The 23709-nt window shown below is 62.3% G+C and overlaps 1 protein-coding gene across 2 annotated transcripts in view; it reads left to right on the top strand.

Moving 5' to 3' along the window:
- Positions 1-22683, top strand: part of Col26a1 (collagen type XXVI alpha 1 chain) — a 125224-nt gene extending 102541 nt beyond the window's left edge. For both annotated transcript variants that reach the window (XM_077802815.1, XM_077802814.1), the window contains exons 4-13: positions 10026-10087; positions 14503-14656; positions 16234-16332; positions 16856-17008; positions 18545-18628; positions 20100-20152; positions 20480-20515; positions 20839-20889; positions 21778-21862; positions 22523-22683. In XM_077802815.1, the coding sequence (XP_077658941.1) occupies positions 10026-10087; positions 14503-14656; positions 16234-16332; positions 16856-17008; positions 18545-18628; positions 20100-20152; positions 20480-20515; positions 20839-20889; positions 21778-21862; positions 22523-22683 (938 nt within the window). The remainder of the gene's footprint in view (positions 1-10025; positions 10088-14502; positions 14657-16233; positions 16333-16855; positions 17009-18544; positions 18629-20099; positions 20153-20479; positions 20516-20838; positions 20890-21777; positions 21863-22522) is intronic.
- The last annotated feature ends 1026 nt before the right edge of the window (positions 22684-23709 follow it).

The raw sequence follows: 23709 nt of genomic DNA, 5'->3' as shown, positions 1-23709 counted from the left end.
AGGGTCTTGGGCCTTCCTGTGTATTTGGGGGGGCTTCACCTGCTCCCCTCGAAAGCTCACTGTCTCTCCCTGAGCTGTGGCTGGCGGGGACCGCAGGGGACAAGGCCTGGCTGGGTGCAGGCTGTGGGGGCTCAGGAGCAGGCAGCCCCTCTACACCCCAGGGACCACCCGAGTGCTGGACCTTGACCTTGGGCTTGGAGCCCTGTAAACAGATTCTTTCCCAGTGACACAGAGAGATGGCCATGCTGCCACCACATGTCCAAGAGGGTCCTGAATCTCCGAGCTCCTCTCCCTGGGCGGTGCTTGGTGCCATCTTTCGGGGCCTGGGGAGGTCTAGGAGCCTGGGTGACCCAGAGATGCTTTATGACTTCTTTCTGGACAAGGAGAAAAGAGTCAACACGTCCAACAACTTCAGATTAACAACACGAGCCTCAGAAATCTGCCCGTGAGAGGTGGAGTCGCTGACCCCCGAAAGCTAGATGCCCAGGGGTGACCCCCCAAAATCCTCCCTCCCCAAAGAGGCCACTGAGAGTCCATCTCTCTCCTGTGATGAAATCTCCTTTGAGTCCTGAGGGACACTCATAAAAGACGTGAAACCCTGAGCAAATTGTAACACCTGCCCCTCTAAATGTCCCCAGCCATGGGGACCCCAATCCGTCCCCAGCAGAGGGCTAAAAAGTGCTCTATCCTGCAGGACTCCTGTCTCTGCATACTCATGCTGTTGGTTCTGGGGACGGGTCCCAGGGTGGCCAGGCTGAGGGAAACGGCACGGATAATAGACGGTCACGGAACCAGCCGTGTCCCATTACAACTCGTGTGTGCAGAGATGAGCTCGGCTCACCTCAGTGGTCTGTGTGGCAGGTGCCACACAGGCAGGATCACGGCAGCCCCGCTGGGCCTAGGATCCAGCCACGGACACCCCACGCCTCTCTCAGGATCCCTGTTGATGGCTCCATTCTGGCCCGTTTGCTCCTCAAGTTTCCCAGGTGGCCAAAGCGATCAGAAGCAGGAAATTGTGCAGAAAAGACCCCGGGCTCTGGAAGGATCCTGACCGGGGTGCCTGTCCCTTGGCACCCACGGGCCCTGGGCAACTTGGCAGCCTCTCCCAGTGTTGGTGGGGAGCATGAGGGGTGGCCTGGCTGTGTGGCTCTTGTTACCATCGTACCCACAGCCGAGGAGGATGGCAGAGGAAGCCCCTGCCAAATGCAATGTCATCAAGACCCAGGGCCCCTCAGGAAGACCAGGAGCCTGGCCTCCTAGTCCAGGCTCAGAGAGCCCCGCAGCTACGTGGGGTGGAGGGAGGGCATCTTGTTTGGTTGAATGCCACCTGCATCCTCCCCATTCGGGACGCCATGTCAGTGGCCAGCACAAGGGGACCCTGGAATGCATCTTCATCCCCTGCTTGGGAGCGGAGGCAGCCAGGGCTTCTGAGATGCAGCTGTCCCCACGACGGTCCCAAGGCCAAGGCTCTGCTCTCTGGAAGGGCCAGCTCTGTGCTGCCTGGAGCCAGGAGGGTCCTGGGGACCTTTGTTCTGAGCTGTCCCTGGCTGTGCTGCCTGCCTGTCCCCGACCGGTGGTCAGTAGGTTTGGCCCTGAGACTCGAGGAGCCCGATGGGCAGGGCACCCAGCCCCGGCCACCACGGCTTCACGGGAGGGGAAGAGCTGAGCTTCAGTCCTGGCCTCTACTAGACCAGGATGTGTTTAAATCGAGTGTGGTAAGACTCACCAACAGGGAAGTGACTGCCCTGGAAACAGGGGGCATGGGACACCGTGCAGGGTACACGGGGAAGGCTGGGGAGGCAGAGGGGACGGTGCAGTCAAGAGCCTCCACTGGGACTTCTATAGGAAGTAGCCGGGGAGGATGGGTCCACTGGCATCATTTCAGGAGACTCTGGGGTGCAGTTTCTGTCCTGGGTTGGCCCGTGGCTGGCTCTGGGGAGAAGAGGGCAGGGAGACGGCGGCCTCATAAAGGAGGGGACTGGAGGCTGGGGGCTCTGGACGGCTCAGTTCACATTCAAAAGTACTGTCTTCAGGAACGGGCTGGCCCTGGGAGGGACCGTCTTTCCAGGGTCGGCAGGGCCCCCAGGGTCAAAGCACCCGAAACACAGAAAATGAAAACCATGATCAATGTGCCCAGCAAACGGTGGACCACGGTGGGTGGGTGGGCCTGGGTCTGGGGAAGGAGCCAAGGCCATGTTCTGGGCCAAGTTGTTTTCTCTTTCTGGGCCTCCGTTTACCCGCATGAAGATCATCTCCAAAGTTTGCTCCTGCTGTTTACACTCAGAACTGTGTGCAAATGGCCCTCGAGGAGTGACTGTTTCCTCTAGTCCATGGTTATTTATTAAAAGCCTGCTGTGTCCCCGTTGATGTGTGAGGCCAGAGCTTGGTTCATGCACATGGACACTGAGGCCACAGGCTCCACAGGAGCAGGGAGCTGCCCATAGAGCAGCAGTGGTCCCAAGGGGAGAGTCACCAAGTCAGAGTGAAGAGTTGGGGAAAAGTGAGGGACCTGGGCACCGCTGGGACTCACTGGAAGAAGCTGGCTTTGCACCTCCAAGAAGACCCGAGTAGAGGCCCAAGGCTTGGGCAGATGGCTGTGTCCCCGGCTCCCTCCACCCTGCACAGCAACCCTAATTAGGTGGGGATGGTTGGCCCTAATTTTAGACCAAGAAACGGAGCCAAAACAATATCACCTCACCCAGAAATTTTTAGAAAAACAAGGGGAAAAACTCACCCATAATCCTAGCACTGCAACTATTTTTATTTTTTCCATGTTTCCTTCTATCCCCTGACAATCCATCTTTGATGTAATTATAAACAGAATACACATTCAATTTTATATATTTGTCACATACCATCGTGAGTGTGTTCCATGTTTTTTTTTTTTTCTCCCCAAGTTAAGAAATTTAATTATATCGTAGGGACAGGGGTGTAGCTCTGTGGCAGAGCATGGCTCGGTATGATTTCAATCCCTACCACCAAAAAATGAAAATAATCAAATTAAATTATACCACATAGGGCTGGAGATGTAGCTCAGCTGTTGAGGTTTTGGTTACAATGAAAAAAGAAAAGTCCCCTGTATCCCTGCCTACCCTTAACCTTCATGCCCTAGAATCAAGCTTTCGGGGAGACCAAACACAGTGCTTAACTACACCTACCTATTGCTGTTTTTCTTATTTCTTCTTTTGACACTAGAAATTTTTGGTTGTCCTCCTGTGGAATATCCTGTCCGTTTTTATTTTTTATCCCCTGACCCCTCTTTCATGTCTTCTTCTCTTCCAATCCCCTTAAATAACTGTATCATAATGTGGGGCCTTAGATGAATGGGCAATGAATAGAATAGAATAAAGAAGTAAATGATACATTTGCACTGATGCTTTTCCTCACTTTGGATTTTCCATTCTCTTGGTAGTTAATAGACTGTTTTTTTTTAATTGTCTAGTTTTATAGACAATGCAATGTCATGGATGTATAGTATCACTTAGTATATTACCAGGTTTTCCAAAAGAATTTTAATTTTCCCTTCAATATGTTCACATACATCAGACACTGACTTTTCTAGAACTTTCTGTCTTGTGTCTGGTTGGCACTCTGCTCTGCTCTTATCCTATGACATGCCTTTTCTATCCTTCCCAAAATACTTCTTGGTCTCTCTACTATGTTGAACTTCCTTTCTGCATCTCCATATTTTTTTGTCTTCCTCTTTCTAGTTTACCCCCTTGTTTTGGTGGAGCACATCCTTTGATGACTTTCTCAGAGAAAGTGTGTGGAGTAGAAATGTTTTGAAGCTGTGCACGTGTCAAAAGTGTCAAAATGCCTTTGTGTCTACTCTCAAATCTCAAGGGATAGTTGGGCTGGGTACAGAATCTTAGCCAGGAAATCCCTTTTCTCGATTAGGCACTATGGTATCTTCTGTCTTCCACTGTTGCTGTACAAATGTCCAATTGCCATACTGATTCCCGACATTTTCCCCAGGCCCTGTTTTATCTCTGGAAGTGTTTAGGGTTTTCTCTGCGATTCTGAAATTTTGTGACGACGCACTTTTTGGTGTGAGTTGTTTTTATTCGTTCCTTAATTTTGCAAATTAAAAATTAAATTAAAAAGTTGTTTTATTCGTTCCTTAAATTTGCAAATTTATATCCTTCCTTTTAGGTGACCTTTCTGGATCATTTATTTGAAACTTTTCTTCCCTCCATTTTTTTTTCTGGCTTCTTTCTCTGGAACCTCCAATTGTCGATATTGGGTCTCCTTCATTATCCCTCCAATTTTCTTTTCTCTCTCTTTCTCTACTTTTCACATCTTTCTTTTTTTCAATTTTGTAGAAATTTTCTTTATGTCCTAATTCTTTTACTTCTTCTAGATCAGTATTTTTTCCCCCTGAAAGTGCACCTTTGGTTTTTGAAGGTTCTTTCCAAACAGTTCCTGTGGTTCCAGGGATACCGTCTCTTCTTTTTCTCTAAGGATGCCAAATACAGTTGTGATCTTCTCATTGTTGTTTTTGAGTGTGGTTTTTGAGATTGTTTGTTTTTGAGTTTGTTTGTTTTTCAGTTTTCTTCTATCCACTCATCCTCTGGAGTTTGCTTTCTCCCTGTCTTGTCCTCGGCTGTTCTGGTCCTTGTCTCCCTTGTCTCCTTGTCTGCTCCTGCGGAACTCCGTGGACGAGGCAGGCCTGTCTTCCATGGGCTCCTCGCAGAGGCTTCTGGCCCCAGAGTCAGGGCATCTCTAGATTTTCTCTCCTGGGCCACTCAGGTTCCCCAGAGAGGAATCCTATGGCCCTGAGGGTGTGGCGGAGTTTCGCTGCAGCTCTCTGGGGCCACTTGGAGCTGGGGACCCCTACTGCTGATTACAGCGCTGCTGAATTCACACTGGAGTGAGAAGGTGGCCAGAGCACCAGAGGCTTTCCTCCCCCCACTCCTCTCCTGCAGTAACGCAGCCCTGACACCGCCCTGCTCTGCGGCTTCCCCCTTCCCTGAGTGTGGTAATGGGGGTCCGGCCATTCTCCTCAGAGATGGCCGCGGTGGCCCGTGCCACCCTCCTGTTTGCCATAGCATTTTTCTGGCTGTGTTTTCAAGGATGAGGATGGACTGTGAGACAAAGAAGGAGGCAGGGAATAGGACGGTCCTGAGAGAGGAACTACATGTCTCGGGGCTTGGAGACTGGGCGAAATTCAGGGAAGAAAGGGGCGTGGCCCAGCAGAGGAGTGTGGCCAAGGCCCAATGGGAAGGGTCATAGCATAGCTGGAGGGGTGTGGCCCAATGGGAAGGATGTGGCATAGCTGGAGGGGTGTGGCCCAATGGGAAGGATGTGGCATAGCTGGAGGGGTGTGGCCCAATGGAAGGGGTGTGGCATAGCTGGGGGTGTGGCCTAATGGGAAGGGTATGGCAGAGCTGGAGGGTGTGGCCCAATGGGAAGGGTATGGCAGAGCTGGAGGGTGTGGCCCAATGGGAAGGGTGTGGTGTAGCTGGAGGGTGTGGCCCAATGGGAAGGATGTGGCATAGCTGGAGGGGTGTGGCCCAATGGGAAGGATGTGGCATAGCTGGAGGGGTGTGGCCCAATGGAAGGGGTGTGGCATAGCTGGGGGTGTGGCCTAATGGGAAGGGTATGGCAGAGCTGGAGGGTGTGGCCCAATGGGAAGGGTATGGCAGAGCTGGAGGGTGTGGCCCAATGGGAAGGGTGTGGTGTAGCTGGAGGGTGTGGCCCAATGGGAAGGATGTGGCATAGCTGGAGGGGTGTGGCCCAATGGGAAGGATGTGGCATAGCTGGAGGGATGTGGCCCAATGGAAGGGGTGTGGCATAGCTGGGGGTGTGGCCTAATGGGAAGGGTATGGCAGAGCTGGAGGGTGTGGCCCAATGGGAAGGGTATGGCAGAGCTGGAGGGTGTGGCCCAATGGGAAGGATGTGGCATAGCTGGAGGGTGTGGCCCAATGGAAGGGGTGTGGCATAGCTGGAGGGGTGTGGCCCAATGGAAGGGGTGTGGCATAGCTGAGGTGTGGCCTAATGGGAAGGGTATGGCAGAGCTGGAGGGGTGTGGCCCAATGGGAAGGGTGTGGTGTAGCTGGAGTCTCCCCAATTTTAAGTATATCCTTTAGCTGGACCCAGCTTGAGGTATCCTGCTAGTGACACCATCCTGCATGCACCCCCCCCCACCTGCAGACCTCCCTCAGTGACTTCTCACAGAGAGAACTGGCCTCTGGGGACAAAGCCACAGCGCACCCTGGCTGCCCCATCAGGGTCCTGGCCCTGGTGTCCCAGGACACAGGCTTCCCTGGTTGCCTGAGGCAGCCAGAGCCCCTCTCTGGGCCCAGGCTCAGGAGTCCAGTCTCATGGTGAAGGTGGGTCCTGGGCTCGAGGAGCGGAGCCCGCGTGGCCGCAGGAGGCCAACAGCAGGCGAGCTGGCAGCACTGCCCCGCCGGGGGTGGCCCAGACTGGAGGTGAGAGGATGAGGACCAGGCACAGGTGGCAGGAGCCCAGGACCCCGAGGCCGGAGGCCTGGAGCTGATCCGGTGGAGACCCTTTTAAAGATGGGGAGCCGAGGTGGGCCCCGGGCAGGGGCTCCCCAAGCCACAAGTAAGTCAGCCTGGACCAGGCCTCCGACACTCTCTTTCCACTAACCACACTTCTCCACCCCCCCCCTCTCTGTGACACACACACACACACACACACACACACACACACACACACTCACTCACACACACTGGTCAGCCATCCAAATTTCTGATATACACAATTGGCAAAGCCCCCCCCCCCCATCTCTGCGCCTTCTGGACCCCAGGAAGCCTCCTGTACTGCCAGGTGCCCAGGGACCCACCTGTGCTCCAGAAGCTGCTGGGGGAACTTGGGGACCTCAGAATCCCAGCAAGGGAGAGCCCACATCACGGCAAGGGAACTGAGGCCTGAGCCACTGGGAGGGCCTTGCCTGTCCCAGAGCCGGGGGCGGGCTCGGCCCCACCTGCGCCCTCTCCCTGTTTCCACGGCTCCAACGACTAATTAGAGAAAGTTAAAACAAAAAACAGGCTTTAATTGCCTGTCGGTGGCAGATGCCAGGGGAGCCGTAAACCTTGCGGATCTGGAGCCCCTGCCCAGGCGGGTGGCACGGGGAGGCTGAGCCGGGCCTCCTGGGCCTCGCTGAGGCTGGGGAGCTGGCCCCTCTGTGCCTGCTGACAGCCAACTGCTCCTCACCTGCCAAGCAGGCTGCCGGGTGCCAGAGCCAACTGGGCCCCTGCCCAGAGCACTTTCCAGAAAAAGCCCAAGGCCCCCTCCCTCCACTGACCTGCCCCCTGCAGGGGGTCCTGTTTGTTGCCTAAGACCCTGGAAACAGCCCCTTAAGGCCTCCAGAATGTGCGGTTTGCCCTGTGCCCCGCCCGGGTGGACCCGCCTGGGTGGACCCTCCTGGCTCCAGCTTCCACCTCCCACGTCCACCGCGGCCTCCTCGGCACCCTTCCTGCTGGCCCCGGGGTGTGGGCAGGGCAGGCTGCGGCCCAGCTACAGTGTCACTAGGCTGCCCAGAAAGACGAGGCTGCTGGGGGGGGGTCCGTGAACCCCTGCTCCCCAAAGAGTCAGTCCCTGAGAGCAGGCACCCTGCCCTGCTGACCTGTCACCCCTCCATGCTGACACAGGGCCCCAGAGGGCTTCTTGAGCATCCATGGGGCCTCCAGGTGGCTGAAGGGGGTGGTTGGGGGGGCACTGGGGTGGGTGGATGGGGAATGGGTGGGTAGGCAATGGGACCCTGCTCCTTTTGAACCCTGCCTGTCCCCATTCAGGGGCTTTTCCTCCCCACTACTGAGGACTGAACTGGGGGTTGCTTTATGACTTAGCTACACCCCCAGCCCAACCTCCTGCCTTGTTTAAAATTTTGGGACCGCATCTTGCTTAGTTGCCCAGACTGGCCTCCGAACTTGCGATCCTCTGGCCTCAGCCTCCCAAGTGCCTGGGATGACGGGCGTGCGCCACCTCGCCTGGCTCCATACGGCTTCTTACAGTAGCCCAGAATGCCTGGCTGCAGGAGTGTGAGGGGAACACACCGAGAGCCACATGCCAGGGCCTTGGTGACCACGACCCATGGAGGCTGTCTCTTGGGACTCAGCTGTTGTGTCAGAGGTCTCTCTGAATGTCACTTCTACAGGTGTTTCCTCTGGGGCAGGTCCCCATTCCCCAGAGAGGACCTCTCCCCTCTCCACCTGGGGCTTCCCCAGCCTCAGGAGGGCCCAGTGGTTCCCACCTCCCATCCCTCCTCAGTTTTGCTAGCCTGGGTCTGGGCGCCTGATGCACTCCATCTTGCAAAATTTTTGTCCTTTGAATCTTTTTTTTTTTCCTTTGGTACCAGGGATGGAACCCAGGGGTGCTTAACCACTGACCCACACCCCCAGTCCTTTCTCAAATTTTATTTAGAGACAGGGTCTCACTGAGTTGCTCAGAGCCTCGCTAAGTTGCTGAGGCTGGCTTTGAACACGGTCCTCCGGCCTCAGCCTCCCGAGCCCCTGGGATCCCAGGTGCGTGTGCCTGACCGTCCCTTTGCTGAGGGGGACCCTGCGCTGCCTTTCTCTTGTGCTGGTGGATTTTCTACTTTTGATTTCTTTACCTCCCAGTCCTGGGAAGGGCCGGAGGGGAACATGTGTGTTCAATCCACCATGTTAAACCAGAAGACCACCCCCGCCCCCACTGCGTGTCCTTTATAAAGTCCCTTCTGGTCCCGGCATCAGACAACTGTATACATTCCTCTAGTTGTTTCCCTGTTCAGTGTTTATACCTCGGTCTTTAATCTGTTTTATGTATCGGGGTTGCTGACAAGGTTTTATGAGGGGAGGGGAGAGTTTTATTCCCAGAAAATGCTTATAAACCACTAATTTGGTGCAGACAAGGGCAGAAGGGAGGGGTGCGGGGGTCCCCTGGAGCTCTCAGGGCTCCTTCCCGGAGACCAGGTAGGGCTGGGGGGACGGCAGGCCGATGTCCTCCTCTTGCCCCGCAGCTGGACATCCCCGGAGGATACAATCTGTACCACCCCTTTTTATGGCCCCAGGACCCCTCGGGGGTCCATTTCAGAGCAAGGAAGTTAATAAGGTCCCAAACAGGAGTCCAAGGTCCTGTGGACGGTGGCAGCAAGAGGCCAAGCAACCTGTGTCTGTGGCCCCCACAGGCCACGTGGGACCTGCTGCCCCACCCGAAGGCCTCGGGAGCTGCTGGGAGTCTGTTTAGGCAGAAGGGGGTCCCCCAGAGTCAGGCTTTGGACTGAAGGGAGGACAGAGAGGATGTGAAGCCACCCTTGAGTTCCTGGGCAACACACGCTCTTCAGAGCCGCCTTGAACCCTCTGTCTGCCCAGGGCAGGTAAACAGACGTGGATACATAATTGCAGCCCAGGAAGCTCCTGCCCCCTGGACACAGGGCTCAGGGTGAGCTTCCGGCATGCACATCTGGCCTTTCACCTGCCCAAACCCTCCAGCACCACCCGCTGGCTCCTGGGCACTGCTGTGCCTGGGCGTTAGGGCCCCGGGCACCTCAGTGGTCCCCAGTGTGTGGGCTGCGGACTCTGCCCTGTCCTCGCTGAATCTGGCCACCACCCTGCAGCTCTCAGGCCTCCCCTGAGCTGCCTCCCCTCAGAATGTCCTCCCTGACTGACCCCATCCATGCTGGCCTCAACGTCCCATCCCCGCGATGTACCCAGATCCTTCTGCCCTAGTGACCCGTGTCTGCCGGCTCAGCTCCTTCCTCAGACTGTTACCATTTTCTCACCCACGATCTGATCTTGTGTTAGCCCCCGAGACCAAAAACCCCCACCCTGTGGCACCCACAGGCTGCGGTGTCCCCTGAGCTGCTCGGTGCCTGGCCCAGAGCAGACACTGTGCAGTGATGGCACAATGTGCCGAGGCTCAGGTCTGGCAGGTTGCGTGGAGGAGGGGCCCTGAGCAGAAGGCTCTGAAGGTCGAGTAGGAGTTTTCCAGGTTCCCTGCCTGACTGCAGAGGCTGCCCTGGGCCTGGCTGCCCCCTCCCAGGGTCCACGTTCTGACCTCTGGTTCCCCTTGTCTTTCAGAATGCATGAACTGTACCCGGCTGAGTGACATGAGTGAGCGGCTGACCACGCTGGAGGCCAAGGTCGGAGAGGGGGGAGCCTGGGCGCGGGGAGCTGGGAGGGAGGGGTCGGGCCCACAGCGATGCGGGCACTTGCTGGGTGTGGCGAGGCGGACCCAGCCCAGGAGCCCAGCAGCCTGAGCAGCACGGACCTAGCCCCTGGGTGCTGCTGGGTGGCCCCGGGGAACCTGCTTGGGCTGGACCAGCCTCCTGGGGAGGGGGAGGGGGGCAAGGGATCTGAGGTCCCAGGCAGCAGGCTGGGTGTTGGCAGGACGAGTGGCACAGAGCCCCAGACCCTGGGGCTGCCGGGTGGACCCCGGAGGTCAGGGCAGTGTGGCTGTCTCTCCAAGCGGCGGTTCCCAGCTCCGGCTCTGCCCCCTCTGCCCACCGCCTGCCCTGGGGCTGGGCACAGGGGAGTGGGCAGAGCTGCCCACCTTCAGTAGGGCACCCATGGACATGGGCTGGTCCTGGGTGGGTCCCCAGGGGCAGAGGAACTCTGTCAAGAGCCAGAGCTTTGTTTGGGAGTGGCCGCAGCAGCGCTGGGTGGGGACGGAGGGACTGTGCTCAGGACATCGTGGGCCACCCGGGGGGCACCTGCCACTCAGCCAGGTGGGGGCTGCGTGTCGGAGCCGCCTGCCAGGGAGGGTGAGGCCAGGCAGCCTCTCCTGCCCGCACCGGAGGCTCCTCGGCAGCGTGAGTCCCTGTCCCTCGGGCCTGCCCACCTCTGCCCACCTGCTGAGTACGTTCCTGTGGCCACAGAAGGGGCTGGGCAGAGTCACAGGTGCCCGCAGCCAGAAACCCAGCCTGTGTGGCCAGGGCGTCCAGGCGGCAAACAGCGGCACCTGCCCTGGCCCCTCCACACACGGCAGCCTCTAAAGCAGGTGATTAGCTAGAGGGACCTGGAGAGGACAGGCCTGGGGGACACAGCTGAGCCGCCTCCACGTTCTGTGGGGCCTCCTGGAGCAGTGGGGACTACCGAGGTGGCCTGGCCCTGCAGAGGCTGGGGCCGGAGCGAGGCCAGGAGGGAGCTGGGCAGGACCAGCCGGCGGGGGCTGGAGTGACCACGAGGGACCTGCAGTCAGCAGCGTATGTACTCATGGGGGTCAGCGCAGGACCTGAGGGACCCCAGGCCACTCACGGCTGCTGTGTCCCGTGCCCTCTGCAGGCCAGCAGGCCCCCAGGCGCAGGCCCAGGGACAGGGGTGACAGGCTGCCCTCCCGGGGGACAGTAGCACCCAGGGGTCAGGGCTCAGGGAGCCAGGCCCGGGTCAGCCCCAGATGGGCTTCGCGGGCGTGGGAGGATGCCAGGGACCTGGCTCTGGACTCCAGGGCAGGTGGGGCCGGCCCGGCGGACAGTTTCCACGCCTGACACCTCGGCGTTTTGGCACAGAGGAGAGTTGGTGTTAGAAGTCACAGTTTTGGGGGCCTGGCGCTGAGCCAGCAGGTCCCCCCAACCTGGCCCCACCCTGCCCCCGCCATGAGCGTCCTGGGCCCTCCCTGCCCCAGGCCCCAGCGCCCCAGGGCAGGGCAGGGGGCTCTGTGACCTCGGGGCTGGTGGCAGGGACAGAGGACAGAGGAGGGGTCAAGGAGGAGCCAGGCCCTCTGTCCCAGCAGCCCCTTGCCTTGGCAACCCCCCACTCTGGGTCCTGCTGGGACCAGGGACCAGGGAGGCTGGGCCACCTCCTGTCCCCAGGTCACCATGAGGCAGGTCCAGGGTGGACGGCTCTTGGTGGGGGCCAGGGAGAGGGGACAGTTGCCTGGATTCCCCAGCAGTGGCCCGTCTCACCTCCCTGCTGGGCCCAGGGCAGCCGCCAGGCAGGAAGACCCCGGACGGGGGTCAGAAGCCAGGAGGGACAGCCACCACCTTGAGGCCTGGAGACTGAGGCTCCTGCTGCTTCAGGCAAGGCACGTCTGGGTGTCAGAAAGGACACCCGTGACCGAGAACAGCCAGTGGTAGCTGATTCCATAAGGATGTTTGTTCCACAGGAAGCCCCGGAGCAAGTGGCCTCAGGTCTGTCTCCGAGGCTTGAAAACCAGGCTCTTCATGGCCTCTTCCCCACCCACACTTCCTTAGAGAATGGGTTTTCGTCTTCACATTTGGTGTCTCATAGTTACAAAGTGGCTGCTGCAGCTCAAGACAACACATACTCACACAGTGTTCCGTGTTAAAAGGCAGGAAGTGGACAGTGAGACAAAGCATCCCAAAGAGTCATTATGTTCCATGGGCCAGCGTTGGGCTGGCTGTAAGACCACCTCATAGTTGCAAGGGAACTGGGAAATTGAATACCCCACCAAGCAGAAGAGGATTGTTGTAATTGGTTGAGGCCAGTCACGGTTCTTCCTCTGGGCCACACGCACATTCTGGAGCCAGGGAAGAAGGGGCAGCTGGGGGCCAGACAGCCATCAGGGTTCACCTCGTCTTCACTTCCCGCCACCTGCTTGTCCCGAGAAGGCCGCAGGGCCCTGGGCGGTGCCAGCCCTCATCCACTCCTGCCCCGCACTTTACAGCCTGACCTCATGGACCACATGAAGGGACTTCCCTCTGTGGGGGCCACAGCCGTCTCAGAGCTCAGCCAGGCTCTGGGTAGGAGGGCGGTGGCCTGGCCAGGCAGCTGGGCCGCAGTGACGTCACCAGGGTCTCTGCTCCCCAGACCGGGTCAGGTTTTCCTGGGCTGAGTCCCCACACCCACTGCCACCCACCCGGTGAGCTCACACAGGGCAGGGATGACATCGCTTCTCCAGGAGGGTGGCCACCCCCGGGCCAGGGGCCCTGGGCTCTGGCTGGGCCTCATTCTCACTTGGCTGAAGTCCAGACTCTGCTGCCCAGGTCTGTGCTCTGTGGCTGGCAGAGCCGGGGGAGAGGAGTTCAGAAAGGGGGCCATCCAGGCCAGACTGCTGGGGCAGCGGCTGGAGCCAGTACCAAGGACACCAGGGCCGCCCCATCCCCAGAACCCCCAGTGCCACCTCCCTCCACTGCCCTTGGTCCGTGTCCCGCTCAGGTGGCTCCATCTTGGCACCAACCCTCAGGTTCCCCCAGGACACGGCCACTCAGCCCACATGACTGTGCTTGTCCCTGGCACCCCCGGCCGACCCCTGTCTGCTGAGTGGACAACCTGCTGTCCCCAGCAGCAGGGCACCAGTGGGGGAGCAGCCTTCGTCCGCTGTCCTGGCCCCTTCGTCCCCTGTTCCCACCCTCACATGGCTGCCCTAGTCCACCTCCTGCCACCCATGGCCAGGGCCTTCCTGCCGCTTGCCTGGCTCCTCCGTAGAGCCCGACCTTGGCCTTGGCTGACCGGCCAACGGTGCTCAGCAGCTGGAGCCCCTTTCTGCTTTGGGGGATCCACCCTGAGCTCAGCAAGCTGCTCCCTACTTGGTGACTCCATGAAGCTTGGCCCAGGTGGTGGCTGAGCCGTGGGTGGGACAATCTGTGGTCTGGTGGGGGAGGCACTGGGTCCCTCGGCCCTCCCTGTGTGACCTTGGCAAGTCACTTGCCTTCCCTGAGCTTCTGTTTCCACTTCATGCGCGACGTGACCAGCGACCTTTCTTGTCTGTGAGATCTTATGAGGACCAGAAAGAGAAGTGGCCCCGGTTGGGGATGGGCAGGAGGGGCTCCCACTTGCTGAACTGCCCAGGGGGCTACTCCACAGCTGCACCCCGTGACAGCCCAGCCAGCCTGAGCTCTGTGAGGACGCAGCACCCCTCTGCCCAGGCCCTACCCTGGAGGGTGCGGGGCTCTCAGGACCTGGCCGCTGCTCCCAGCCCAGGCTCGCAGCGCCCCCTGCTGGCTTCTCTGGGGACAGCAGGGACTGTGGGGCCTAAATCTTGGCTCCCAGGAGCTTTAAGGGGAAATTTGCTCCCCAAGTTTGCTGTCCTTGACTTTGCCTGCCTCGAGGACAGAGGACAGGGCTGTGCTCCAGGCCAGTCCTGAGGAGCTACAGCCACCGGTCTCCCTGGATAGGACCCTGGAGCCCATGCACTAGGCGGTACTATTCACCCCTCCCCATTACCTCCTCCTCCCCTCCTCCCTCCCCCCATCTCCCCCTCCCCCTCCCTCCCATCCTTTCACCCATCTCCTCCCCTCCTCCTCCTTCTCCCCTCCCCCTCCCCCCACCAATCTTCCCAGCTATCCACTTCAGGGGCCCAGCCAAATGTGGCGGGGGACAAAAGGCACACACACTTTCCCCCCTGGGGCACTGCCCAGGAAGGGGTGAGCAAGGCACAGCGCTCTGGAGGGCACCTGTTGGCACCTGCTTGCATCCAAGGGTCCAGGGTGGGCCTCGGGGTCCTTCCTAATGGAGGAAGGACAAAAGGATCCGTGGTCCCGCTAAGAGTCACGACCAGCCGCTGCAGAAGGGGACAGCTGCGGTCCCATGGGACAGGACCCTGCGCACACGCATCCCTGGTGGCCAGCGGGCCTGACCCTCCGCCCTTCCCGGCCAGGTCCTCCTGCTGGAGGCAGCAGAGCAGCCCTCGGGCCCGGACAACGGCCTGCCCGCCCCGCAGAGCACCCCGCCCTGGAGTGAGGACTTCCTCCCGGGCGCCATCCCCCTGGCTCACCCGGGGCCCCAGAGGAGAAGGCCCACAGGCCCAGCTGGTGAGTGCGGCCTGCAGGGTGCGGTGCGCTGGCCTGCCCCCAGGGACCTCCCCAAGTTGGCCTCAGTGTCCAACAGGCTCAGGAGATGCTTGGAAAAGCTGAGCCATGGCCGTGGGGGCCAGGGAGGCACCTGGCAGCTGCTGAGGCCCAGCCTGGACTCTGCCGTCTGCCGCAGTTGCCACCCCTCCTGACTGTCCTGCCATCCAGCCACTGTCCTCAGAATGCCTGCCCTGGACCACCAGTCCCGCCCAGCCCGTCCCTGCTCAGCTCCATCTTGTGAAAGGCCCTGCCCACATCCTACAGAGTCCTCACTGACCACTCAGGCCAGAACTGGGGGACATCTGTCACCCTGTCGTCTTGTTCTACTTTAAAGTCAAGGGTAAAATGTCCTCTCTGCAGATTCTACCTGAGCTCTCTGCTCTGCCCTCGGGCTGTAGAGAGTAAGAACAGCTGCAGTCACAGGGACAGTTGTCAAAGGCCTGGTCAGGACTGGGCACTCCGCTGGGGTGTGTCCTGGGGAGATGTTTAGCCAGCACCTGTCAATATGGCTGCACCCGGGTCTACGGCTGGGGCCCCGTGACAGTCAGGGTGCACGCTGTGCGGGTTACTGAGTATGTTCATAGGCAGGACAGATTCCCTTTCCAAGCTGTGCACAAAGCTTGTGAGTCTTAGTTACAGAGGAGAAAACCAAGGCTCAGAAAAGTTAGGTAACTCACCTTGAGTTACCAGCATTTTGCCACGATGAGCCTCAGCCCCACCTCAGCCCTTTGGAGGGAACACACTTGCTCACTCTCCTCTCCCAGTCGAGCCCCCAGACTCAGCTCTGGGCACCCACCTGTCCTTCACCTCCTCTGTCCTTATTCTGACAAGGGATGCAGGAGGGGGACAGGGAGGGCAGATCCCCAGGTGGCGTCCAGCGGCCTTTCCTGGGGAGAAGCAGATGTCCTGCGTCCTTCTAAAGGAGCCAGAGCTGGTGGGAGGTGGCCGGGGCAGGCTGCCATGAGGAAGGTGGGGCATCGCACTTGGGTGGCCTGCGCCCTGAGCCACTGCCCCCAGGGTCTCATGCCCAGGACACTTCCCCATGACCTCCTTCTTCTGGGTCCTCAGAGGACCCAGACCCCAAGCCCTCTAGGTGGGTGTTGGGAGGCCCCTGCCTTTCTCACCAGGAAACATGCAGTTCCTACAATGGCCACAAGGTGGCAGGAGCACACTACAAATGGTGGCACCTGGGCGTCCTCCCAGCTGGCCCCAGGAATGGAGGCAGGTGGGGCTCCCAGGAGCCCGCAGCGCGGCCAGAACAGGAAGAGCACCGAGAGGCAGAGCAAGTCCTTCCACCCAGTCAGTAAGCCCAGAGGGACAAGGGGCCAGAGAGCGTGTCCACCCCCCACTCTGGTCCAGCCCCAGGGCCTGGAGACCACAAGCCCTGTACTTGACCTTGAGCAGGGAGGTAGTAGGGCAAGAGGACGGGACCTGGAGTGCAGGGACCTGAGCCACACCTGGCTCTGTGTCCTTGACGGAGACCTCACACCCCCTGTGGTCAGGCCCCGAGTCTCAGGCCTCGCCTCCCTCTCTCCTAGGGCCCCCAGGGCAGACTGGGCCACCAGGGCCTGCAGGTCCCCCGGGCTCCAAAGGTGACCGGGGCCAGGCAGGAGAGAAGGGCCCAGTGGGACCTCCAGGTAAGGACCCCTCCCGTGTCCACAGGAGGCAAGGACCGTTCGTCCGCTGCCCTGGCAGCAGAGGTGTCCCCTGTCCCGCCAGGAGCCCGGGCTCCTTCCTCCGTCCCCTCCCTGTCGGACACCCTGGGCGGTCAGGAGAAGGACTGCAGGGACCCTGGGTGAGGGCGGCCAGTGCCAGGATCAGGGGCTTGTTCTCAGCCACCGAAGCAACCTCCAGGACCCTTCGTCTCCTCCCGAGTCCCTGGGGGGTGGCGCTGGCCGAGGTCCGGAGCCCCTCTTGGTGGCTGAGCTCCCTGGAGGACCCCCGGCGTTGGCTGGGGTCTGTGCTTGTCCTGCTGTCCCTGTCTCCCTCACCTCTGTCCCCGCTGCCCCGTCCCCTCTGCACTGGGCTGGGAAGGAGGAGCTTCTCATTGTCCTCCCAGAGGCTCCCTCCACGTGACCCTGGCCAGCCTGTCCCCACAGGGCCTCAGTGTCCCTGTCTGCACCTGCCCGCCCTCACGGTGACTCCTCTCCCCCACTGCAGGGCTCTTGGGGCCGCCCGGGCCCCGTGGGCTTCCTGGAGAGATGGGGCGCCCCGGTCCCCCAGGACCCCCGGGCCCAGCAGGCAGCCCGGGCCTCTCGCCGAGCGGTCCCCAAGGTGTCCTCTACTCTCTGCAGCCGCCTACGGACAAGGACAGTGAGTGCCGCGCAGAGGGCAGGGTGGGCAGGGGCGCCTCACTGACTCAGGGGCGGTGACCTTCCCCAAAGGGGTCCCAGGGAAGCCGGGATCCTGCCAGGGAGGGGATCAGTGGGAGCCAGGACTGGTGTTGGCAGTGTCCCTGGGGGCTGGTGCCGGTCCCAGCCTCACTCTTGGCCCCAGGATGGCTTGTCCCCACCCCAGGGCTCAGCCCCCTGCCTCCAGCTCCTGGTGGCCATTGCCTGTGGCCTGGCCCCAGTCCCGCCCCCCCCCCGCCAGGCTGTCCCAGGTGGCTGTCCCCTGGCTGTAGGTCATGTGACAAGTGTTTACTGAGCACCTACTACATGTCAGACTCAGTCGTGAGCAAAATGGGCTCCCCCAGGCCCCGGGGGCTGGGCTGGGGCAAGGGGACCCCAAACCGCACAGACCATGTACTTCCTGGTGGGGGCGGGCAGATGGGGGGTGGGGGACAGGGAAGCCCCAGCTGACCAGACGGAGGAAGCCCTTGGTGCCCAGGAGTGTCCTCTTTGGCTGAGCGCCTGGCGCCTGGGGGCGGGGTCTAAGATGGGGGAATGGGGTGACTTTACACTCTGGGAGGACAGGATGGCGGATGGCTTCTGTGGGCAGGGTGGCATCTCTGGGTCAGCTGTCCCAGATACCTGAGCCACCTTCCTGCCTGGCTTCTGGGCCCTGGGGCAGCTCAGCCCTCGTGTGACCGACCCCTGCCAACCTCAGCGTCCACTCCCATAGAGTAGGATGGTCACAGCCCCTGGTGGAGAGCTCTGGCCAGTGCCCGCGCCAGGACCGGGGCCCAACTGCCCTTGGAGTACAGGGCTGGGCCGACAGCAGGGCGGGGGGGGGGGGCGCCGGGCCCGCGGTCTGTGGACCAGCTTCCCTCTGGACAGTGGCCTCTGGTCAGCAGCCTGCACTGTGAGGAGCCAGCTAAGGGCTGTCTTGGGCACAGGGCCAGGGTCACTTCTTGAGCCCAGAGCCCTTCGGGGTCCCCAAGGGAGGTGGCCTTCCTGGAGGGGAGTGTGTTTGGGAAGGGCACGTGCTCAGGGGTTGGCCTCAGGACTGGAGGCCTGTGGACAGTGTGGGTCTGTGTGGAGGGTGGGGCCCAGGCGCCTCCTGTCCCAGGTCTGGCCTGGGGATGGGACAGGTCTCATCCTGCAGGGCACCAGGAAGACAGTTAGCCCCCCCCCCCCCCCAGTGTGTGACCTCGGTGACAAAGGGCTGTGGGGAGCTTCCCTGGGGAGGCCGGGCCCGTGCAGTAGGGATCGGTGAGCAGCAGGCCCCAAGTCTGGAGGGTCCGGAATGTTCTAGAAGGAGTCAGTGCTTCCTGGGGAGGCTGCTAGCTCCCCTGCCCTCTGACTGCCCGGCCTCTTGGGGACTTGTGAGCAGGAGGGACGCGGTGCCAGGGCTGCTGAGGGACAGGAGGAGCCCACTCCAGGGGGGGCTGACAGGCCCCTCAGGCCCAGTCTCTGGGTGTGGCAGGCTCTGCCCTACGTGGTCACCAGCGGCCATCTCTTCCCACAGATGGAGATGCCCAGCTGGCACCTGCCGTGGTGGACACTGTGCTGGCGGGCATCCCAGGGCCCCGAGGTCCCCCCGGCCCTCCAGGTGAGTGGAAGGGGCCTCCCCAAGTGTCACATGGCCAGAGGAGAAGGGGCATCTCCCTGGCCTGTCTCCTGGGTGGGAGGGGCTCTGGGATGTGGGGAGCCAGGCCCAGGGGAGGCCCCAGGGCCTGGGGAGCTGACACAGGGAGCAGAGCCTGGGGTCACCTGGCGGGAAGCTGGCTCCAGGCCTGGCCTGACCCCATCCTCCACACGTCCTCCCTGGGGACAGCGTGAGACAGGGCAGACTGGCCACCGCCCCCAACCCTGCCCACTAGCTGCATGCTCGCCACACCCAGGACTCCCTGGAGGGGCAGTGGAGGCCCTGGAGGGAATGGGCAGCCCGGCCACCCTGCTGTCTCTCACTAGCTCTCTGTGCAGTGGACAAACGTCCCCTGAGCGCTTACTGCACACTGAGCCATGTGCCAGGTCCCCGGGGCCCTTGGATTCACGGTGAGGTGCCATCCCGGCCCGTGCCCACCATCTAGCACAGGGCAGGCCAAGTGCTGACGTCCTAAGTCACCTGAATAGGACGTGAGAGAGGGACAGGGACAGGCGGAGCTGATGAGGAGGGAAGGGATGGTCCTAACGGGGACATTGGAGCAGACACCCAGGGATGCAAGGACATCGGGAGGAGGACGCAGGGCACCAGGAGGAGGATGCAGGGACACCAGGACGTGCGCTCAGGCGCTCAGGCCGGGGAGGGCGTTTGCTTTGAGGCCAGGCTGACCCTGATGTGCACCTGGTCACGCAAAGGTCACCCTTTACCCAAATGTCCTCTCTGAGCCTGGGGACACTGAGCAGCCCAGCCATGGGTCCCCGCAGCCTGGGAGGCATAGGCCCGTCCACAGGGACAGGGGCCTCTCTTCCGAGCTGGGCAGAGATGTGTCAGGAGCCCCTCCCTATGCAGGTCCAGGAGACCCAGCCTGACCCTCGGGCATCTGTCACGTAACCCACCGCGGCTGTGGGTCCCTGTCAGGGATGGACCTGGGCGCAGGGGGACAGGCCAGGAAGGCTTCCTGGAGGAGGCGGCGCTGCGTCCCGGAGCCCGGGAGAGAGCAGTGGGCAGGGACCTCGGGCCAGTGGAGGGAAGGGAGGCTCCGGGAAGAGCAGCAGCACAGGAGCCTGGGGGGTGGGCAGCTGGGGTGGGCAGGCAGGGCCAGGCACCCGGGGCCCCAGCAGGACCGAGGGGACGTGCGCCTCTCGAAGCTCGCTCTAGTGAGGCACGTGGGCAGGAGGCTGTCCTAGGACCCCAGACAGATGGACGGTTGAGGAGGGCCGGGTCCTGGGTCAGCGTGCCAGGCTTCCCAGGCTGAGTGCCAGGCCCACAGGGGTGGCCGTCACAGCCGGGTCTCCAGCTCTTAGGACTGGGCGGCCCGGGGCTGAGGCCCGAGGGGAGCAGGTGGAGGCAGAGAGTGGACGGAGCTGGGCTGGGGCAGCGGGAGGGAGGCCTCGCAAGCACTCGGCTCTGCCCACAGGTCCCCCCGGACCACACGGCCCCCCCGGACCCCCAGGAGCACCAGGATCGCAGGTAAGGACACGGCCATCTCTGGTGTGGACTGAATGGCGGGAGGGACCGTGGCCTCTCCAGGAGGGGGAAGGCAGGCAGGCATCCTGGTCACTAGGGGCAGTGGCCCTCTGCTGCCCTGTCCCCGTGCACAGGTGAGAGGATCCAAGGCCCAGCCGAGGCCCAGGTCCTGGCCAGCTGTGGACAGGGCTCCAGGACCTAAAGGCCTCAGGCCTGGCCTTCCCATTTGCTCTCGCTGTCCTCCTCCCAGACCGGGGACCCACAGCGGGCTGAGGGGGGGACGGGAGCCCCTGGGCAGCAGGCCTCACGCGCCCCGTTTGGTTTCTGCAGGGCCTGGCTGGTGGGCAGCCCGTGGAGGGACCGGCTGTAAGTGCGGGCTGTGCAGTGGCCCCAGGGCAGTAGGCCCAGGTGTTGGGGCGGGGTCTCCCAGCCAGAGCGGGCAGCGGGAGGGACCAGGACAGACCACATCAGAGCTGCCCAGAGGGGCCTGGAGTGGGCTGCAGGGACCGTGGCCAGCGGGAAACAGCCTCCCCGGAGGCTGAGGAGGGCCTCCCATGCCAGGCTCTGCAGGGTGCCCAGGGCACCACCTGCCCTGCTCCTCTCACCCCGGAGCAGGAGCCGCGCGGCCCACCTGTCCTGGCTCACTGCCCCGAGGTCTGCCCCGGGTGACCGTGTGGCTTGCTCCCTAGGGCCAGCCTGGAGTGAAGGGAGCAGAGGGGGACAAGGCGGCGGCCACAGAGGTACGGACGGCGGTCAGCAGGCTCCCGCGGCCAGCCACAGCGCCGCAGGGAGAGGGCGGACCCTCTAACTTATCCTCACACCTGGCCTGGTGCTGGGGTCCCTGCCCTCGGCAGTGCCCAGCCCAGTGCAGCCGTGACTGCAGGGCAGATGGCAGATGGCGGGGCTGCCGGGTCAGGCCACAGGACCTGGGATGCGGGATGGGGACCAGGCCACGAGAGGTTGAGGGGCCCTTCTAAAGGGACAAGGCTCCCCTGGGAACAGACATGCCCAGGGGCATTGGTGGGCTGAGGGACAGGTGGCTGGTGGGTGGGAGGGGCAGATGCAGGAGGAAGGGTTTTGGGCCTAGAGCTGAAGGAGTGTTGGTCAGAGGCAGAGGTGGAGGCTGGATGGAGGCCAGTTGGAGGAGGAGCCCAAGCAGAGGCCAGGTGGAGCCCAGGTGGAGGAGGAGGCCAGATGGAGCCCAGGTGGAGGCCAGGAGGAGGCCAGATGGAGCTCAGGTGGAGCCCAGGTGGAGGAGGAGCCCAGGTGGAGGCCAGGAGGAGGCCAGATGGAGCTCAGGTGGAGCCCAGGTGGAGGAGGAGCCCAGGTGGAGGCCAGGAGGAGGCCAGGTGGAGCCCAGGTGGAGGCCAGGTGGAGACCTGGCTGAGCGGGGACCTGGGCCTTGGAGACAGGCAGCTGTGGGCGAGGCTGGGCCAGGACCTTCGGAGGTCCTTGTAGGACCAGAGCAGGGAGCATGCAGTGAGGCTCCCGAGGTGGGCACAGGGGTGGCAAGGAGCCAGGGGAGGGGCTGAGGAGCGAGGCGGGCTGGAGGGCCATGAGGCGGGTCCCTGGATCCAGCCGGCCCTGGCCCCCGCCGACTCGCCCTGACCCTGCCTCCCTCCTGGCAGGGCGAGGGGGTGCAGCAGCTGCGGGAGGCGCTGAAGATCCTGGCCGAGAGGGTCCTCATCCTGGAGCACATGATCGGCATCCACGGTGAGCGCCCACCGCGCCCTGGCCTCCCCCACCAGCCGCTGTCCTCAGGCCTCTGGTGGCCCTGGCCTCAGTGACCCCACCACTCAGCTGTCAGGTGGTCTTTGCCAGCGTCACCTGCCCCTGCCCCTCCCCTGCCCAGGGTCCCCCAGTGGGGACCGCCAGTGTGCCAGCCTGGCTCCTGAGACCCTTCCCAGCACCCCAGGGCCCCGGCGGACCACAGCTGGTCACCAGGCCTCCGTCCCCTCGCCCTGCCCACTGGGTCCCTCCTGGAACACTGGCTCCCGCCTTCCTCGGGCCTCCTGTCCCACCTTCCCTTCCCCCACAGGCTGGGACGGCCGTATCTCCCTGGTACACGGGGAGTGCCTCGGGCAGACTCCTCAGGGTTTGTTAAAGAATCAATGAGTAATGGGTGGGCATGTGGACAGACAGAGGGACAGATGGACAGACAGATGGACGGATGGATGGATGGACAGACGGACAGATGGATGGATGGATAGATGAACAGACAGAGGATGGAAGGAATGATGGATGGGGATGAATGGATGGACAGATGGACAGACGGATGAATGGGTCCCCTCGTCCCACGGCCGGTGCTGGCAGCCCAGGTGCCTCCGATCGCACCAAGGCTGTCTCCAGCCTGCCCTCTCTCCCTCCTTCCAGATCCCCAGGCCTCCCCTGAGGGCGGCTCCAGCCAGGACGCGGCCCTGAGAGCCAACCTCAAGATGAAGCGGGGTGGCCCCCCACCCGACGGTGCCCTTGCTGCCCTGCTGGGTCCCGACCCTGCGCACAAGAGCGCTGGCCAGGCCAGTGGCAGGAAGTGACGGCCAGGCTCCCCAGGACGAGCCCGGACCTGGCCCGAGGACCAGCCTGGGCCAGTGCTGCTGCTGGCTCCTGAAGATGTCCCACGTGGGCCTGGCCACCAGGCTCGGACACTGTGAGGGACACTGGCTCCCGGGCCCTGGGGCCTTAGTGACAGATGGTGTCAGGGCGGGGTCTGCAGGGGATGAGCACCCGCAGCAGAGGCCCCTTGCCCCTGTCCTCGTCCCCCGCTGCCTGCTGGAGGGGGCCTGGGGACTGGGCCTGGGTGACCAGAGCCTGCGGTGACGGAGCCCCTGCTGCCTGGGCCTTGGCATGGGGCTGCCCCACGTGCCCACCTGATCCTCAGGAGCCAGCTCTCACCCCACTGACCCGGGACGAGGCGCGGATGAGGGTCTACCCATGTCCTGGGTCCTGGCCGGCACAGGATGGAGCCCGGCGTCCTCTGGCCCTGCGTCTCCTCCGCCGTCGTGAGGAAGGCCAGGCAGGAGGGTCAGGCCAGGCCGCTCCCGAGGCAGCCGGGGAGCAGGGGACCAGGCCAGGCCCAGGAGGGACAGGCAGGGCCCACACCGCACTGGAGACCAGGCCTGGCCCTTCCTCAGCTTCTCCGGGGGCTTGGCCGGCTCCTCGGGCAGGCGGGCGGCTGTGCCTGGCCGGAGCTCTGGAACCTAGGAGACCCCGAATGAACCGACTGTCACAGGGACCGGGGACTGCGAGGGGGGACGGTGTGGTCAGGAACAGGGGTCTGTGGCGGGCATGGCCCACTGTCCCCATCTCCCTGAGCCCACCCCCCATCAGGCCCTGGCCACCCTGAGCCCGGAGGAGGGAGCACCGAGGGACTGTCCCCACAGGTGGGACAGCAGCCCCTGGCCACCCGCCTCCCTGGGCATCTCCAGGGTCCGCCGCTCCTGGGGGACACCTTGAGTTCGTGTCCCCTTGGCAAACTGGACAGAGGGCAGCTGGGGCACGGTGCTCCCGCCCTCTGGGCTCCTGGCAGGCTCCAGGGCAGAGGCTGGGTCCTGGCAGCCTCC

The sequence above is a fragment of the Urocitellus parryii genome, chromosome 9, assembly GCF_045843805.1.
Source record: "Urocitellus parryii isolate mUroPar1 chromosome 9, mUroPar1.hap1, whole genome shotgun sequence".
NCBI classification, from domain to species: domain Eukaryota; kingdom Metazoa; phylum Chordata; class Mammalia; order Rodentia; family Sciuridae; genus Urocitellus; species Urocitellus parryii.
Note: the sequence above shows the minus strand (reverse complement) of the source record. Positions and strands in the feature narration are given on the sequence as shown.